The sequence below is a fragment of the Mesocricetus auratus genome, unplaced genomic scaffold (assembly GCF_017639785.1).
Source record: "Mesocricetus auratus isolate SY011 unplaced genomic scaffold, BCM_Maur_2.0 Super-Scaffold_4256, whole genome shotgun sequence".
Taxonomy (NCBI): domain Eukaryota; kingdom Metazoa; phylum Chordata; class Mammalia; order Rodentia; family Cricetidae; genus Mesocricetus; species Mesocricetus auratus.
In genome coordinates this window covers 72,430,828-72,449,665 of record NW_024429182.1, presented here as the reverse complement: position 1 = coordinate 72,449,665, position 18,838 = coordinate 72,430,828, and the positions used below count along the sequence as shown (strand labels likewise).

The window sequence follows — 18,838 nt, the reverse complement described above, 5'->3', positions numbered from 1 at the left end:
ACAGGTGTTAGACAACACCCAAAATTACTTCCTATTGCCTGACCATACTCCTTTCCTTCAAACTGTTGGTGGCTCTGGTTAACTCGCTCAGCTGCAAAGCTAAAAATTTGGTGTTTGAACCAAGGATCAAATGTGAACCCAGAAAAAAATGGTTTCATCTTTCTGAAACTCAAAGCAACACAAAAATTAGACCCAACACTCTTTAAATTCACACTGAAAACCTTCTGAACCTAGTTTTTACACATACTCCCCTTTGGAATGTCTTTTACTGTCCCTCAACTTTGAACATCGGTTTTTATGTGCCACTTTCTAGAAGTCCAGGGATGGTGGCCCACACCCTATCCTGGCAGAGGCAGGTCCATCTCTTTGAGAGATACAAGACAGCCAAAGCTACATAGAAAACCCTGTGGGAGAGAGGAGGGGGTCCCAGACAGAGATTGTCTCCAAGAGGTAAATGCAGTAGGCAGAGAGGTGAAAGCAAATTTGGAGTAGTAGGGATTTAGCTCTTCTTCCTTGCAGTGCTGGTGATGGAATCAGATTGAGTGACAGCTAAGTGCGCAACCACTGAGCAATTGGCCTGGGCTATAGGCAATACATAGAAACATGTGGATGGCAGACTGTTTTGATACTCCTAGATTGTACTATGCATAGAAGTGTGCAGAGAAAAAAATGTTTTGAAAGGGAAACAGAACAGTAAGGATTCAGGCCAGGAAGGCTGGAGACACCACAGCAAACTAGTCCCCTTTTATACTTAGAATCTTCAACTAGAGGTATGATGGGGCTGGAGAGATAGCTCAGCACTTTTGGAGTACTTTTTGCTCTTCCAAAGGGCCCATGCTCAATTCCCAGCACCTACATGGTAGCTTCACAACCATGAGTAACGCCAGTTCCAAGGGATGATATCCTTTCTTGGGCTCCAAGGGCTCGCTCAGGCACACATGGCACAAATGCAAACGTTGAGGCAAGATCTTACACCCACCATTGGGTAGCCCACAATTTGGTGTGGGGCCCTTGTTCCAGCATCAGGGACCACCAGCAGCTCAGGCTCCATTGTCAACCTGAATTCTGCAGTTGTGTACCCGAGTCCTGCCTGTGTGTACCCTATGTCTGTGTGGGCGAGGATTCTGGAGTCTTCAAAGGCTCCTAAAGCCATTGGTAATTACATTTCCTTTTGCAATGGGAAAATGGCTACATATATATTAAATGCTTTGTTCCCACCAAGAAAGTTTCATCTTGGGCAAGGTAACAAAGCCTAAATTAGGAAGGAGAGGGCTAGGGGTGTAGCTCAGAGGCAGTCTTTAACTAGTTCTCAAAGCCCTGGCTTGGATCCCAGCCAACTAGGCTCAGTACCCTAGCACTCAGGAGCTAGAGGCAGATCAGTCACCTTCAATCAGATGTGGTTAGAACGTTTCACAATACTCTGTCTTCCTCAAATCATTGGTCAAAAACAAAAAAAAATACAGATCAACAAAGCCTTACTGCATCCTTTTACTATCCAGAAAGATAGAACCCAAAATAAGGCTCTTCCCTCTTCTGAACTTAGTTACCTCCTCAGGCCTCCCCTATCCCCTAGAAGACATGGACAACAGACTCCCCCTTAAATAGCTGTTTATTGGCAGTGGGCTGGAAAGGATGGCGGAATTAGCATTCACAGACGACACCACACAGCAGCAGTCACGAGGGCAGCAAGAGTAACGGGAAAGAGCCTGAGGCCCCCTCTTGAACAGCAAGTGGGTAGGCGGGGCCTGGAGTGATGATGGGGCAGCCAGCCTTAGATCACCTCTGCTTAGTAGGCATGGTTAGAGATGAAGAGAGATTCACTGGCAGCAGCTCCAGACTGACCGCTTGGGGTGTACTTTCCTTGACAAGCGAGGCTGTTGGCCTAAAAGGGAAGAGAAAAATCAGGTGAGAGCTCTGGTCTCCCCCACCTGCCTTGGCACCTTCTTACCCCACTCCATGATGCTCACCAGGGCTCGCTTGATGTACTCCTCTTGGGCAGCCTTCAGGTTCTCCTTCTTCCCACCCCAGGCCTTCAGAGCAGAGGCCTGCAGGGCTCGGCCATAAGAGAAAGTCAAGGCCCATGGCTTCAGCAGTGGGCACTTGTTGATAGCATTGAGGTTGATGGACGCCTCTTCCTCACTCTGCCCTCCAGACAGGAAAGTGACCCCTAGAGAACAAGGACAGAAAGAGGTGGCCTTCGTTAGAGATGCAGGGCAGGGAGGAGCTGCCAAAAGCTACTCTGGAAAGGAGTCCACTGTGATGGCGCATCCAATTCACCAAGGCAAGACAAGCGAGTAGGCCTCACCAGGAACAGCAGGGGGCACTGTGCGACGAAGAGCTGTGACAGTTGCCATGGCAATCTCCTCATTGGAAAATTTCTGGGTGCAGGCATGGCCCGGGGTGACCATGTTGGGCTTCAGCAATGTGCCTTCCAGATAGACATGGTGGTCACTCAGAGCCTTGTAGACAGCAGCCAGCACCTGGAAGAGGGCGGGCAGGGTGAGGCGACGCACAGGGACTCCCAACGGAACCCTGCCCAGGCAGATAGGCAGCCTACCTTCTCAGTTACATACTGACAGCGCTTTAAGTCATGGTCCCCGTCAGGCAGGATTTCAGGCTCCACAATGGGCACAATGCCATTCTGTGGGGAGGGAGAGGGTAACGTGAGGACTCCTGACTGGGAACCCCACCTACAGCTCTCCACCACCATTAGCCAAGATCTTATCTTCAGGACAGTGAATCAGGACTTTAAAGGCCTCAGCAGATTACAGGGGACAAACCATTTTCTCAGATCACCCCTTCATCCCCATCACTGCTTTGCAGAGTGGCCTCCACTGGCAAGCCTGATGTGTGGTGGCCATCTACAACAGTTGCTCTGGGGGAGGCAGATGGACAGAAAGCCAGCCCATGCTGGAACCAAATGAGGCAGGATGTGGCCTACTATGGCGCTGTAGGCCAGTCCCACCTGCTGGCAGATGCTGGCGTAACGGGCCAGAACATTGGCATTTTCCATGATGGCGAGGGCTGAGGGAGTGTGCTCCCCAATCTTCAGAACACAACGCCACTTAGCAAAGTCAGCTCCATCCTTCTTGTACTGGGCACATCGTTCAGACAGCCCATCCAGCCCTGAAGAGGGACAAAATGGGAAGCAGGGTTAGGACCCTGCTCATGCTGGGATTCCAGTGAGCTGGTGGGAAAGGGAAGGAGGCAAACCATCCTCACCTTGAGTGGTGGTCTCGCCGTTGGTTCCTGCCAGGGGCACCACGCCTTTGTCTACCTGCCAGGGGACAGGGCAGCAATTGAGTTTTACCACCCTTTCCTCCACCCAGCCCAGCTTCATCCCTCCCTGCAGCCTCTGACATTTTACTGAGTCCCACGAGGAAAGACACACAGGATTAGAGAGGAATATTAGAGGAGCTGGCACTACCTTTCACTAAGCAAACCATTTCACTGCTTTGTTTTTTTGTTTTGTTTTTTCGAGACAGGGTCTCTGGCTTCAGAGGCTGTCTTGGAACTAGTTCTTGTAGACCAGGCTGGTCTCGAACTCAGAGAGATCCACCTGCCTCTGCTGGGATTAAAGACATGTGCCACCACTGCCTAGCCCATTTCACTGCTTTAGACCTTAGTTTTTCAGCTGTAAACACCTTACAATCAATCATAGGGGGCTGTGAGATCAGCAACAGAGCAGTTGCCTAGCATGCACAAGGGCTTGGGTTCCATCCCAAATGCTGACAAAACAAAGTGCTGAGTACAAATCCCCTTAACTCTGGGGCAGATCACACCTAAGTCTAGACCTATTAACCTGGCATTCAATTATTAATCCATCTCTAATCTAATCATACACCCCCAGGGCCCTTACCTTAATGCCCACAACACCGCCCTTGGACTTGATAACTTGGGGGAAGGGACGTCCATCGTCCGCCTTCTGGTACAGTGTTTCATGGAAGAGGATCACCCCCCCAATGCAGGGGTTCACACGATCATCAGCAGTCAGCAGCAGCTGGCGGTAGAAGCGCCTGTTCTCCTCGGTGTTCTCAGTGCCAATGGACTGCAGGCGTTTGGCGATGCTTCCTGAAGGGAGGGCCATGTAAGGGGATCAGCCTGCCACCTCCAACCCTGGGCCCTCCTCCCCCTTTCTCTTGCCTGTACCGCACCGGTGGACTCATCTGCAGCCAGGATGCCCTTTCCCGGGGCCACAATTCGATGAGCGATGTCAGACAGCTCCTTCTTCTGCTCCGGGGTCAGTGCTGGGTATGGGTAAGGCATGGCGCTGGTGACAGCACGCTCCTGAGTGAAAGAGACAGACAGGGACAAGTGGTTAGTTGGGCCATCCAATAGTCTCCCCAGGTTAACAGGACTCCGCCCCTGGAGGCCAGGGCAGTAGCCCCCATCTCCCCTGCCCCACTCCCTGAGGGTTCAGGGATACTTCCTGTCCCAGCGCTCTCCCCTATACCCAACTTCCCTATACTAGACCTGCCTCTTCCTGTACCTTTCCTAACTCTGTCTGTTGCTGGGTGTTGCCCAGCTGAGAGTGGGGTTGCTCACTGGCAACTGGGGGAATGGAAAAAGCCAGAGCCAGGGACAGGCGGGTCATGTTGAAGCTGGACCCATCTGGCCTGCGCGTTGCCATGGGTCACCTTGCCTAGAAACAAAATTGAACCGGGAGTATTTTAGAACATAGGGATCAGGAATAGGGCAGACAGCCCAATACCCTTATTTGAAAGAGCCCAAGAAAGAAATGATCTGTGCTTGAAGTCACACAGTAACCCAAGAGAGTTGAGATAGAACCCAGATTTTCTGACTGAGGTTGGGCATCCCTTGTAATCTACCCAGGGCTGGCCCAGGCTTCAAGGACACCCCAAGGTCAGGCTTCTCTCTCTTGAGTGTGTGTGGGGTAAAGGATATTAGGAAAAATACAGGGCAATCAGAAACAGAGGGAAAGGGGTAAGGAGCCCGGGTGGTAGGGAAGCTTCGCCTCCACAATGCTCAAAGGGTAATGGGTATATGAGAGGCACGTGCCCCACCCCTTCCCTGAAAAGTGCTCTTGCTCCCGTCTGTTCCGCTGCAGCAATTCCAGGCTCAGAATCAAGGTCACAAGATAAGGAAAGATAGTGAAGTGTTAATGGGCCACGGAGCGTGGCAGCAGAGGAGTTTCCCCTCCTTACCAGGGGCTCCCCCGAAAGGAAGCAAACTCCCCCACCCCATCGAGGTACCCTGAGACAGTGTGCAAGCTGACCCTCCCACACCCATCGCTTTTTGGGATCACTGAATAGGCAATGGGCCCCTAATGTTTGCATAGGGGAGAGTCCTTGCAAAAATAAAAATACAAGAGGAGGAGGTCTCGTTTTCCACCTCATCTTGCTTCCTCCCCCGCCATGACTCAGCGCGCGGAGCTGCTGCGTGGCGCAGCATACAGCAAGGGCGCGGGCTGGAGAGGGCAGGAAAACCCGGGCTGGGAGCGAGCGTGGGGGATAGAGAAGGGAGAAACGAGGGGCCGTAGGGATGGAGGCTCCGCGCTGCCGCCCTGCCCTCCACGGGCCCAAGATCCTACCCCAAGGTCCCTTCCGCGCGCACGTGTCAAATGGCGCTTACCTGGCACAGGAGGGGTGGGTCTGCCGGATACGGCGGTGGGTAGGCAAAAGGACAGAGAAGCGAACGCGGCTAGAGTCACCAGAACACCGCTCTGCGGGGCGTTCCAAAGGAACGCAGTCTATTCAACTGGGGGGGGGGCGAGAGGCGGGGCCCCGGACATTTAAAGGCGTCGCTCCGCCCTCTGCAGGTTTTTTCCTTGCTGGGACACTAAGCGTCCAATTACAGGCGGGCACTGTGTCCGACACCGCCCCAAGATGCTGCGATAGGAGGAGGCGCTAGGGAGGAGACTAGCGGCCAGAACCCGATCCCTCCTCCGCTCCGCTAGGACGTGACTCGAGCCACATCCCGCGGGTCACCGGAGCCCTCCCTCCCCCAGCTCCCGCCTGGCTAGCGCGCGAGCATCGTGACTCAGCCGGAATGTGGGCTGGCGAGGGGGTGGGGGTGTCAGAGTGAAATGAAGGCTGGCCTCCCCTCCTAGACCCCCAGGCTTCCGGCCTGCACAGTGGCAGCCTGACGTCACTGCAAAGAACCCAGAGGTTCTGCGCCTGCCTGCCTCGTTCAGAACATGGCTACCGACGCAGCCGATCCCTCCCCGGCCCGACCACCCACGAGGAGCGGGGGAGAGCGACGAAGTTAGCGGGGTACATAGGCAAAGCCTCCTCGTACCAGCGCGCCAGCCACATCACCGAAGAGTGGCTAGCTTGGTCCGAGCTAGGCTAGCAGATTGGCAGGAGTCACCACCCGCTACAACTAAACACCATCTTGGAGGAAATGATCCACAGGGGCTGGATCAAGCCCGACTCTACCCCGAGCCTGATTTCCTTCTCCAAAATAAAAATCCGTCTCCAAGCTCTCTGCCACCCACTTACACTCAGAGACCCACTTCCCTCAGGCCCCAATCTGCAACCCCCATCCCTATCCGGAATCTGGCTAGCGGCCCACCTGTGGCGCAGTCAAAGAAGTCAGCAGAGCCTGGTCAGCTGCGAGTGAGGCCGGCGGCTCTGGGCTGGGTTATAAGGGAGCGCCTCGCCACCACCCCTCCCCTACATACCCCAGCACGAGTGTTCCTTCTCGGTAACCCCTGGCCTTTCCCCACCACGAATCCCGCGGTAGGGACCTATATTTAGGGAAACCTGAGGCTCCTGACATTCATGCCAGCATGGGGCCCCTGAGTCGGGGAAGAGAGAGGAAGCTTTGGTTTGCCTGGAGAGGAGATGGTGCTCCTGCCCACTCACCGGTCTTTAGAGGAATCTCTTCCTTGAAAATACAGTGGTCAAGAGAAATCACTCTCGGGTCTGGGATCTGTAAGGCAGAGCAAGAAGGGAAGATTGGTAGGGTGTCTGGATGCTGACTCCTCTCCTCCCTTGACTCTGGTAGCTGTACTTTTTTTTTGTAAGGAGAGAAAATACAGGCAGGATACTCACCTCTTAAAATAACCGGGTGTCTACAGGCAGGGTGTAGCTAGCTGTCCCTACATCTTGATATTCCAGGTTGGCAGAGCCTTCCCATATTGTTGCCTGGGTGAGCAATGTCCTGCATCCTCACCTTCACAAATATGGTAGAGGGGGGAGACGGAGGGGGCGAGGGGTAGGGGCACTGGCCAGAACACCAGCCCCTTTTCTTTCAGGCCCTCCAAAGGAGCTGAAATGCAGCTGTCCAAGGGCTCTCAGAACCCTGTCCTGCAGGGAACCAGACCCTCCATTCAAGGCTCCGGAGGGGATTTAGGCTGGGCCTGCCAGCTGTAGTTCCAGCGGCCTGGAGGTGGTGTCCTGAGGGCCATTACAAAGGGGGCCCTAGGGGCTGGCCACTCCCCAAAGAACAAGCCCCCCATCCCCATCCTTCATCTGAGCTTGATCTCGAAACAGAGGCAGTTGAGGCTCTGGCAGTCCGGAAGCTGGCAGGCACAGGCACAGTCACACAATGGGCAGCATGGTGGGCATCGAGGGGCCCAACCCTGAGGGAGAAAAGAAGGGCGAATGAAGCAGTGCCAGGACTTGGGTCTGCTTCCTTCCAATTGGAGAAGGGAGCAGAGGGGCTCAGAAGTTCCTCTGTTCAGAGGAACAGAGGGTACCATCCACCATGTCTGGAAACAAAGCAATTTTCCATGTTGAGAATTCAGTGATACAGAACTCTAGCCTACTTCAGTAGGCTCCAAGCTCCAGCATTCAGGGGCTCTGGGTGAGAAGAGTGGACCAGTGAAGAACTAGCTTTAGGTCTGGCTAGAATTTGGGTGTCAGTGTCCAGCTCCAAGACAGTTCTGCTGTCCTCTCTTAGGAAGCCAGACATAGAAACACATTTCCATTCTCATGAAGATAACTTCTGGGTTTGGATTCTTTGCTGACATCAAACCGAACTGTAAGATGTTTTCCTTAAATCAGGCAGTGGTGGTGCATGCCTTTAATCCTAGCACTCGGGAGGCAGAGGCAGACAGATGGCTACGAGTTCGAGGCCAGCCTGGTCTGCAAAGCGAGTTCCAGGACAGCCTCCAAAACAATACAGAGAAATCCTGTCTCGAAAAACCAAAAAGAAAGAAAGAAAGATGTCTTCCTTCCTTTCTTTGTGAGACAGGTTCTCACTGTATAGCTCAGGCTAATCTGGAACTATGAAACCAAGGCTAGCCACAAGAGCATGACAATCCTCTTGCTTTAACCTACCAAGCACTTGGGGCTTCCGTTGTCCTTTGTTTTGAGACAGGGTTTCACTGTGTGGCCTGGCTATAATGCAACTCACTCACTTCCTAGTGCTAAAGCAGGTAGATCTCTGTGAGTTTGAGGCCAGCCAGATCTGCATATTAAATTCCAGGACAGCCAGGGTTACATAACAGCATTGATTCTCAAACTTCCTAATGCCTCTATCCTTAAATACAGCTCCTCATGTTGTGGTGACCCCCAACTATAAAATTATTTTTGTTGCTTCTTCTTAACTAATTTTACTATTATGATTTGTAATATAAACATCTGTGTTTTACGACATTCTTAGGCAACCCCTGTGAAAGGACTGTTTCACTACAAAGGGATCTTGAACCACAGAAAGAACCATTGACATAAAGTGATCCTGTAATCCCAGTACTTGGCAGGAGAGGAAGGAAGGAAGATGAAAATTTCAAATCATCCTGAGTTACTTGAGACCTTATCTCTAAACAACAAAGCAAGACAAACAAACAAACAAAGCAAAAAACCAAGGACTGAGCCGGGCAGTGGTGGCACACACCTTTAATCACAGCACTCGGGAGGCAGAGGCAGGTAGATCTCTGTGAGTTCGAGACCAGCCTGGTCTACAACAGCCAGTTCCAGGACAGCCTCCAAAGCATCCTGTCTCGAAAAAACAAAAAACAAAAAAACAAAACCAAGGGTTGAAGTGATGGCTCAGCAGTTAACAGCAATTTTGGCTCTTCTGGAGGACCTGAGCTCAGTTCCCAACACGTACACAGTGGCTTAGAATGACACCTTCTTCTGACTTCTTCAGGCACACACATGGTGTATGGTTTTCCTCAGGCAAAACACTCATAGACAAAATAAATCTAAAGAAAAAAAAGGCAGCCGGATGGTGGTGGCACACACCTTTAATCCCAGCATTTGGGAGGCAGAGGCAGGTGGATCTAAGTGAGTTCAAGGCCAGCCTGGTGTACAGAGTGAGTTCCAGAACAGGCTCCAAAGCTACACAGAAACACCCTGTCTTGAAAAACAAAACAAAACAATAAAACAAAAACAAACAAACAAACAAAAAGGTCTTTTTTCCCCTGAAGTGCCAGGAACGTAGGACCTCACTAACACTAGGCAAGCACTCTACCTGGGGTGGGGGAGGAAGCTGTTCCCAAAAGAATATAACCAGAGATGAACTGACTTGAACTAGAGTTGGTTTCCCCAGGCCTGTGAGTCCCCTGTGCCTACTCTTCTTAGGCCAGGAATGTCGGCTTAATTCTAAGGCTTCAACAACAAGGACAGTTGGTTTCGTATTCTCTACTTAGTGTGAGGACTCAGGCTTAGCAGGTGTTTGAGACACAGAAAAATGCTGACTGTATGAATTAAGCTAAGCATGTCACTTTGCCCTCTTTAGGCAAAGGCAGAAGAGGGCCTCTCAACTCCATGAAAGATGTCTATCTCATGGACATAATGTCCTGAGAGATAGGAAGGGACATTCAACACTCCAACTCACAGCTCCTATAGCCTGGGACAGGAATGACCTGCAGCTGCCCAGGGTATGGATGGGAGGCAGGCCAAGGCACTGGAGTGGACACACCCAGAGTGGCTGTGTGACAGAAGCCCGGCTCCTTGAGGCCACGAGCAAAGCTAGTGACAGCCACAGTTGCACAGTTCCATCAGAAACTGGGCCAAGCCAGGAATAGGGAAATGACCTTTTCAACAGCTGAGGTTTCGGGGTACGGTGTCAGATGACCAGTGAGATCAGCTGTCAGTAGAGGCTCCAGCAAGGGGAGGAGACCAGCCAGCTACCGGGAAAGGGGTCTAAACGGGGCTGTGTTGCTGCCCACAGGGGCGAAGGCCATAATGGTGGAGGGGAGAGAAGCGGTTTCTTTGTGTGAAGAGTGGTTTGGGCATCTCTAGGGATGGAGTGGGGTCTGTGGGTTTGGAGAGGACCAGACCATCATGCAGAGCCACTGGCCAGAACACTTCACTGCCCTCACCTCAGAAGAGAGGGCATTAAAAGCATGTCGGCTCTGTTCACGGAAGGGTTTTGTCCAGCCATTAATAACTGGCTAATGGATTTCTTGACTCACACAAGCAAAGGTTTCTGGAAGAGCTCTGCTGTTTAAGTGCATCAGACAAGGACTCTGCAGCCTGTCAACCCCTGTGTTCTTGGGCGGGGTTTTCCTTGGGACTTTGGGAGGGCTAGTTAGTGCTCAAGTCCTACAGCAGTAAGACCCAGGTGTGAATTCTGCCTGACTAAATCATGTTCTGAGCCTCAGTTTCCTCATCTTTGAAATGGACACAGCACAGAAATGAGGTCCTTAGTGAGGGCTCGGTGAAGAGAGCTACACTTGTCATCATGGTTCTGGATTCCCCCTGCAGTTTGTTTTTCCCCATTAGGTGTTCAGCCCTGGCTGGCCTGGAACTCACTGTGCAACACAGGCTGTCCTCAGACTCACAGGGATCTATCTGCTTCTCCCTCCCGAGTGCTGGAATCAGAGGCGTGTGCCATTATGCCCAGCTTTAACGGTAGTTCTTAAGTCTGATGTACATTGGAATTACAAGAGCTTGTTAAAAAGCACAAACTACAATCCCACCCCAGGCCCGCTGGTGAGAGGCCTTGGAGGCCTGACACACAAGGCTCCCACTGTTCCTGATCGCCTTGCTGCAAGTCCTCCCCTTCTACTCCTAGAACTGTCCACTCACTTATCTCTGCCCTTCCCCACAGCTCTATCGTCTGGCTTATTTTTGCTGAGCCCCCAGGTTCAGCACAAAGCCTCACATGGTGGCTCTCTATGCAGTGTACTCATGAGGTCGGGAAGAGATGAAGGAACTCCACCGTCCTAACAATGCAGTTCAGTGAGCAGGTCTCTCGTGCGGAGAGAAAGAATACCTTGGGTTTGTGGTCTAGCTGGCACATCTGCCTGACCCCAGGCAAATGAGTCCCTCAAACCTCTATGAGCCTCAGTGTTTACACTGGCCAAACAGACAAGCTCTGTCGCCTTTCTGGCTGCCATTGTCACCATAAGGAACCTGGAGAACAGAGGCACTTCAATGTACTTTAAGGAAAGACAGATCAAGGACAGGACAAGTTTTCCCTACCCTTGGTCACTCTGCATCTCTCCTTGATCCAGCAGAAACTGGACAGGATCAGATCCACCAGGTTCTGAAGCCGTGGACCAATGGTTGGGAAACCCTGTATTCTCCCAGTCAACCTCCACTCAACCTTTTTCCTGAGACGTTGGATCCCTGACTTGTCACTCCATGTGGACAGATAAGGAAGGAGACGGGGCGTGAAGACCATGAATCATTCTGTAGCTCCCTAAGATAGGTGTTCTTAGAACCTAAGGTCTCCCTTCCCCATCCCACCCGGGAGACCACCTCCTGTCAGTGGGACCACAGCAGACTATTTGAAAGAAGACAGCTGCTTACCCTCTCACTACGAAGCCACAGCTGCCTTGGAACTTGCTATACAGACCAGACTGGCCTTGAATTGGCACTTGCCTCTGCCCCCTGAGGCTAGGATACACCACCTATTATAATTATTTTTCAATGCAGGTTCAAATATCTTTATTTTAAATGCTGGCGATACAAACAGTTCTGAGTCTGAATGTGGGTGCTGGGAATCAAACCCAGGTCCTTTGGAAGGGCAGCTAGTGCTCTTAACTTCTAGGCCATCTCTCCAGCCCTCATACTTATTTTTTGAGATAGGGTAGCTTGCCCATACTGGCCTTGAACTTCCTATGTAGCTTTACCTTGAGTTTCTGTTTTTTTTTTTTTGAGATTTTTTATTTTTATTTCATGTGTATGAGTATTTAGACTATGTGTATGTTTGTGCACCACATGCATGCCTGTTGCCTGTGGACCAAAGGCATCCGGACCTAGTTTATGTGGTGCTGGGAATCAACCCAGTGTCTCCTGTATACTAGGCAAACACTCTACCAACTCAGCTACATCTCCAACTCTCATAATTTATTTTGAAACTCAAAACATCTGCCAAGGATTTGTATCAAGTACAGTCAATCCAAGTTATGAATTTGCTTAGGATCAGTCTGTTACCCCCCCTGCTAAGGAAGGTTACCACTAAAGGACAGAAACTCTGTTGTCTAAATTTCTGAACCCCAAATAGTCCCTGTTCAAGAAGGTGGTTGAAGCCGGGCGTTGGTGGCGTACGCCTTTACTCCCAGCACCCGGGAGGCAGAGGCAGGCGGATCTCTGTGAGTTCGAGGCCAGCCTGGTCTACAGAGTGAATTCCAGGACAGCCTCCAAAGCCACAGAGAAACCTTGTCTCGAAAAACCAAAAAAAAAAAAAAAAAAAAAGGTGGTTGATCACATTGAACATTTTCAATTTCCCTCGAGGGTTCTATTGCAGCTAAAACTTGGGAGCAATTTGCTAGCTAAGGCTTTTCGGGGTGACACTGGGGAAGCCACAATCATGCCTAAGCCTTCTTACTCCTCTGCACGAGGGGTGGGGTAATGCACGCACAGCTCCATGCTCAGGCACGGACACACGGTCAAGGTGCGATGTCCTGGTGAAAGGGCCATGAAGAAGCAGACTATGTGCTGGGGCTCCATCTTTGCCAGGCATGGTAGTGACAGTCAGGCATGAGGGTGACACACAAACGAGACAACTTTGAGGAGCTGATCTGGAAAATGACTGTCCCTTCCTATCTCTGCTCCCTCCTTCCCTTGTTTCTTGTGACTCTAGCCGAACGTTCTACCACTTTGCCTTTCTACACCTGCAATCCCAGCACTCGGGAGGCAGAGGAGGATCTTTGTGAGTCTGAGGCCAACCTAGTCTACACAGCCGAGTTCCAGGCCAGCCAGGGCTACTTAATGAGACTATGTCTGGAAAAAAAAAAAAAAACAAAGCAAAACAAAACAATAACCAAACCAGCAAAAATCCAGCTTGCTTAATAATTAATATGATTTAATTTAAAAATAAAAGTAAGCTTCCTGGGCTGGAGAGATGGCTCAGAGGTTAAGAGCACTGACTGCCCTTCCAGAGGTCCTGAGTTCAATTCCCAGCAACCACATGGTGGCTCACAACCATCTACAATTCAATCTGATGCCCTCTTCTGGAGTGTAGACAGAACACTGTATATGTAATAAATAAATAAATCTTAAAAAAAAAAAGTAAGCTTCCCATCATCTTGGCACCTATGGAGTCCTGCTGGGAACGGAACCTCTAAAAGCCAAATATGTTTGGAAGGCTGTGGTCCAAGGCCATTTTTGCTGGCTAGAAGTGAGGTCTCCGGAACCAAAGAGAGAACATGGCTCTTCTTAAAATTGAAGGTGGTTATGGCTGAGATGAGCTTTAATTCTACTTGGGCAAGAGATGCGCTTACGTGTATAAAGCAAGAACAACACACTGAGTCCGAGAGGTAAACTGAAAAGCCAGAGTAACCTGGGGAAAGACAACTCAGACCCTCAGAAACAGCGGCAGGGTTCATGCCAAAGGTCAAAGCGACTTTCTTGCAAAGGCCATTGGACACAGGATCCTCTCACAAATTTAAACTAATGAAAGGCAACAAATAAAAGTGAAAAGAGAGTACAGTTAACCCAGTTATGTTGTGGTGCACGCCTGAAGTCTTAGCACTCAGGAGACAGAAACAAGAGTTTAAGGACCGTCTCGTATGCAAGACAAATTTTTTAAAATTAAGTAACGAGGGCCGGGCGTTGGTGGTGCACACCTTTAATCCCAGCACTCGGGAAGCAGAGGCAGACGGATCTCTGTGAGTTCGAGACCTGCCTGGTCTACAAGAGCTAGTTCCAGGACAGCCTCCAAAGCCACAGAGAAACCCTGTCTCGAAAAACAAAACAAAACAAAACAAAACAAAACAAAACAAAACAAAAAAAGAGGCTGGGTTGGGTTGCTGGCACCTGTATTCCCAGCATTTGGGAAGCAGAGGCAGGTGCATCTCTGTGAGTTCAAGGTCAGCCTGGTCTACATATCAAGTTTCACGACAGCCAGAGGTACATAATAGAGAAACCCTGTCTCCAAAGAAGGAAAAGAAAAATACAACAGTCCTAATTATACACTGGGCATGTCTCACAAATCATCCTTCTCCAGTTGTCATCCTATTTTCTTTTCTTTCAAGAACCATTCATCACCAGAAACAAGCTGATACATTGCTCTGTTGCTTTTAGCTGTTTGCCTATGACTCAGTGCCTGGCCTAGGGTTAGTGCTCAGTGATAAATGTGCTGAACAAAGAAAACAAAGTCCCAGGCTATACCCAGGCCAGGGGGAGCTGTACGGGCTCGGAATGGAACTCACAGCTTCGCTGGGATGAGGGCAGCAGGCATCCAGGTAGTGGGCTGGACCAGGCAGGGGGAAGTCACAGGCTTCCGCGCAGCTCCAGCAACAGTCTTGGGTCTCTGAGGCAGTGTGTTTCCTGCAAGGGGAGCTGCAGTCTGTGCAGCAGCCCTGAGCCTAGGGGATGACAAGGGTCTGAACCAGAGAGCAGGGAGGGACAGACAACTCTCCTCTTTACTTCCTGGAGAGGAGTAAGGGAGCAAGACTCCCCTGGTCCCACAAGAAGGACGGGCGCTCTGACTAAATGGCAACAGTGTCCCAAGATAAAAGCTTGCAAGTGAGGGGACACACAAATCACCAGTTGCCGTCCCCAAGGCCCACCCTTTCTTCCCGTCCAGGCTCCTCACCAGCAGGCAGTGTCTAGTCAGCAGCACTAGGCCCAGCAGCAACAAATACACGCCCACAGCGATGAAGACGATAGCCGGGATGGGGAGCAGCAAGGGAGGGCTGCTGATGGAAGCTGGGGCTGGATTCCACGGGCCAGAGGAGGCCTGGACAAGCACAGAGGAAGGGGGGGGGAGGGGGAAGGTGGGGCAAGAGCCGTACAGGAGGCGCAGGGAGCTGGGTGAGAGGTCAATAGGGTACCACCCTAACTCACCACCCTGTCCCCTGCCGCCCTCATTTCACTTCCAAGTACCTGCTGTCAGTTTAGACCTATCTGTGAAATACTGCTCTCCTTGTAGAATACTTCTCAGCACAGATTTCTGTACCTAACTCCAGTATGACAACCTTCCCGTCCCTCAGTCCTCATCGCTGGCCCCTCTCCCAACTTGTTTTCTTTCCGCATCAGATGCTCGGGCATCTCCACCCGCTTATTTCCGAGACAACGTTCCCCACCCTAGCCCCGGCTACTCCTTGCCCCTGCGATCACAATGAGGTCTCAGCAGTTCCCCGAGACTCCATCCTCTCTCTGGCCCCTAGGCCTCTCTCTGCCTGTATTGCTTGCTGTCTCTGTTGCTAGTACACTGTCTTGCTGGAATCCCCGAAATGTGCCACCTCACGGGAAGTTCATCCTGGGCTCTCTGTCTTACAGTTCTTGTCAAGAGCCAGAGGAGTTTTTATGGGATAGAAAGCCCCCTCCCCAGGCCGAGCTCAAAGGTAGGAGAGCACATAGCACTGGACTCACGTCCATGGGGCAGGGTAACACTACTCCGTCCAGGAGCTGCAGAAAAGAGAAGGTTCTGGGCTCGAAGATCGAGTACCCTTAGGCCCAGGGGCCCAATCTCCTCTCTCCCTGTGTGGGAAGCCTGAGGCCAACGGATGGCGGCTGGACAGGCGGGGGTCTCGGGATCCAGCACCTCCCTTCGGATCGGGCCACGCCCTCCGCGGTCCCAAGGCCCCGGCTCCCTCTGGCCACGCGGCCACAGACCTACACCGTCAGGGCCACCGGCAGTTTACAGATTCCGCGCCGCCTTTGGTCGGAACCGCCAAGGCGCCAGCACCGCCCAGAAGCTTGGCGCTGCTTCTTGACGTTGCCATGGAGACCGCAGTTCTGCCACTACGGCGGCCGCAGAGATCCAAACTCTCTATTCCCGCCTCACTGTTACCCGGCCTGCCTTCTCAGACCACTTACCCTAGGTGATCGTCACCATCCCGGCTTTCCGAATTCTCGCCACCGCTGACTCAGGAAGGATGCTCGCCAGATGCTGGATGTCGGAGGAGCCAGGCTGGGTCCATTCCATCTTCTGCAAAGGGGAGCTGCCTGCCTCAGACTTACTGTGTTTTTAAACTTTGTTTTCTGGAAAGGGGCAAAAGAAGGATTAACTGTAGACAAGGAGCAAGACTACCCTGGTCCCACGAGAAGATGCTCTGACTAAATGGCAACCGTGTCTGAAGATAAAGGCTTGTGAGGAGACATACTACTCACCAAGTTCCTTGTCCCTGAGGCCTGCCTTTCTTCTCTGCCAGGCTTCTCGGGGTTAGGTTAGGGTTATTTTTCAGCCTGTGTTGCTTCACCAAGACTTTAGTCTCCTCCAGCCCCAGCTTTTTGCATTTTTTCTTTCCTTCATTCATGTTTTGTGTACTAAGACAACGTCTATGGGGGAAGGAGGCCCCGTGTAGTTTGACTGGGCCTCATGGTAGTCCTCACCCTCCTGAGTGCCATGCTCACACCTGGTCCTGTTCCTATTTTATGTTGAACCACCAAACTCAACCGACTGCAGGGTAAAATGCAACTTTAGCAGACTCAACACCATCTACTTAGCATCCTCTGGCTTCCCTCCAGAGCTCCAAGAACAAAGCAAATTTCCTTCCCTCCTGCTGACATTCTATTGGAGGACAGGGCATACATACATAGATAAATAGGCGATATGATTGTGTGCCTAATCAATTCTTTCAGTGCCCCACGTAAGATCTACTGAAGGGATGCTGAGCCGTGCACAGAGTCTCCCTCCAAGGCTTTGGAGATGCTGCTCCCTGTGCCTAGAACACCCTTCCCTTTCTTTCTCTCGAACTCCTTCCTGATCCCTCAGGCCTGTGCTCTGCCTTGTCCTTTCAGGATCTTGCTGCACGCTTCAGGCAGAGGCCTCTGTGTTGGGCTCTGCACTCTGCAGCCTCATCCAAGAGTACGGAATGTCTCCATGTCTGCCTGGCTCCTGGGTCAGACTAACTCCTAAGTGCTGGAATTAAAGGTGAGCACCACTATCCCTGGCTCCGATGGACTTTCTTTACACCACACGAAAACTACAGCTCGGTAGTGGTGGCGCACGCCTTTAATCCTAGCACTCGGAAGGCAGAGGCAGGAGGATCTCTGTAAGTTCGAGGCCAGCCTGGTCAACAGAGCAAGTTCCAGGACAGGCTACACAGCTACTGAGAAACTCTGTCTTGAGAGAAAAAAAAAAAGAAAGAAAGAAAGAAAGAAAAGAAAACTACAGAAATTGTCAGGTGGTGGCGCACGCCTTTAATCCCAGGACTCAAGAGGCAAGGGCAGGAGGATCTCTGTGAGCTCAGGCCAGCCTGGCCTACAGAGTGAGTTCCAGGACATCTAGGGCTGTTACACAGAGAAACCTTGTCTCGGAAAAAAAAAAAAAGAAGGGAAATTGTCAGGTCTGTCTCCTGTTGTGTTTAGTTTCCTGCAGGGAAGGTCTTTAAGCAGGAAGGAAACAACTAGAACAGCTCCAGGAAATCCCTGCATCTGATCAGATTCACTCAGCTTCTACCCGCCAGCGTGAGCCAAGTCCCCCTCAGACAACACAAGCTGTAAAGAAGACCCTGAGACCAGTAGGTTAGGCCATTTGAGTCACGTGGGAAGGACAAGCTCTACCCTGCTGAGCTGCTGGCAAACTGCAGTGTGCTCCAGGTTCTCAGCTTTTGTGAGAACCTGGGTGGCCTTTGGTGATGCAGCTGTCTCTGAGTCATTTCTGCTCCTGGAAGTAACTCCTCACCCATCCATGTTCCTGTAAATGACCCCAATAAAACTCATGTTTCACCAAGGTGGGCTTTGGTGGTATCGGCACTTTAGTCTTTCCTGGGCTGCCTATCTGGGGTGAGTAGATGTGTGTGTGTTTCTCCAGGTAAAGTCTTGTCACACAGCAGCTCCTGGGTCCTGAATCCCCCTTCAGCCTTCAATCACCTTGACAGGATCCCAGCCATCATTCCTTATGCCACCTCTAGCCTTCTCAGGGATGACTTTGAGCTCAAGAACAAGTGCCTAGCTATTCCTGATATCAGCATGGTTGATTTGAGGCAGTATCAGGTTGCCTCCTTCAGATTCTTTTTTTTTTTTTTTTTTTTTTTTTGAGTCTCAAGGATCAGGATGAGGCTAGTTTCTAGCTCTACTGTAGGAAAAGCCTCTAACGATTCAAGCTTCCTCCCCCTCAGTCCCTTCTAATAGAGAGATTTGAGGCTTGGCAAGGGCCCCAGGCACACCCATGCTCTGCAGTGGCCAGACTCACTGCTGTTGGTATTCTGTTCCTACCATTGGCTCCTCTAGTGTGTAGGAGGGCAGACAGTACCCCAGACAAGCCAATAGCAGGATAATATATGTGCCCCTTTCCCGAGGCCCCACTTCTACCATCAGCAGGAGGTAGGGAGACACTGACTTTACTGTAGCCAGTAGCTGCCATGCTCCTTCTACCTAAAGTTCAAGGCTGGGGGTGTCAGATAGGACAGTGTTGAACTGATCCACATAAGTGGGAAAAGGATACCGTGTTCCCCATCATCATGGACTGGCTGAGAGATGGGACACGCAGAGGGACCAGCAGATGAAAGAAGCTTCAGCAGGCTTGGATGTGACCCTGAGAAGGGAGTCAAGCAAGTATCATGTTGATCTAACAATTTCAACCC

General features: G+C 51.2%; 2 protein-coding genes and 1 pseudogene across 5 annotated transcripts; 1 reads left to right on the top strand and 2 right to left on the bottom strand.

The window, feature by feature from the left end:
- Positions 1–1,591: 1,591 nt before the first annotated feature.
- On the bottom strand, positions 1,592–6,849 carry Aldoa (aldolase, fructose-bisphosphate A). 4 transcript variants are annotated; one of them, XM_040754319.1, is made up of 9 exons: positions 6,828–6,849; positions 4,155–4,287; positions 3,860–4,071; positions 3,223–3,277; positions 2,966–3,126; positions 2,558–2,641; positions 2,306–2,480; positions 1,968–2,167; positions 1,592–1,882 (listed from the first exon to the last, which is right to left on the bottom strand). In XM_040754319.1, the coding sequence occupies exons 2-9, from the start codon at positions 4,264–4,266 to the stop codon at positions 1,787–1,789; spliced, it is 1,095 nt and encodes a 364-aa protein (XP_040610253.1). In that variant the 5' UTR covers positions 4,267–4,287; positions 6,828–6,849; the 3' UTR covers positions 1,592–1,786. The 4 variants fall into 4 exon arrangements, with proteins under 4 accessions (XP_040610253.1, XP_005064463.1, XP_005064462.1 ...); XM_005064406.4 differs by lacking the exon at positions 6,828–6,849 and adding an exon at positions 6,535–6,683; XM_005064405.4 differs by lacking the exon at positions 6,828–6,849 and adding an exon at positions 5,593–5,749.
- On the bottom strand, positions 6,822–15,993 carry LOC121143144 (uncharaterized LOC112694756 homolog). Its single transcript, XM_040754334.1, has 6 exons — positions 15,928–15,993; positions 15,681–15,716; positions 14,902–15,045; positions 14,516–14,671; positions 7,017–7,546; positions 6,822–6,894 (listed from the first exon to the last, which is right to left on the bottom strand). Exons 2-5 carry the CDS (start codon positions 15,684–15,686, stop codon positions 7,433–7,435), a joined length of 420 nt encoding a protein of 139 aa, XP_040610268.1. The 5' UTR covers positions 15,687–15,716; positions 15,928–15,993; the 3' UTR covers positions 6,822–6,894; positions 7,017–7,432.
- On the top strand, positions 13,439–13,753 carry LOC121135488 (annotated as a pseudogene).
- Positions 15,994–18,838: the final 2,845 nt, after the last annotated feature.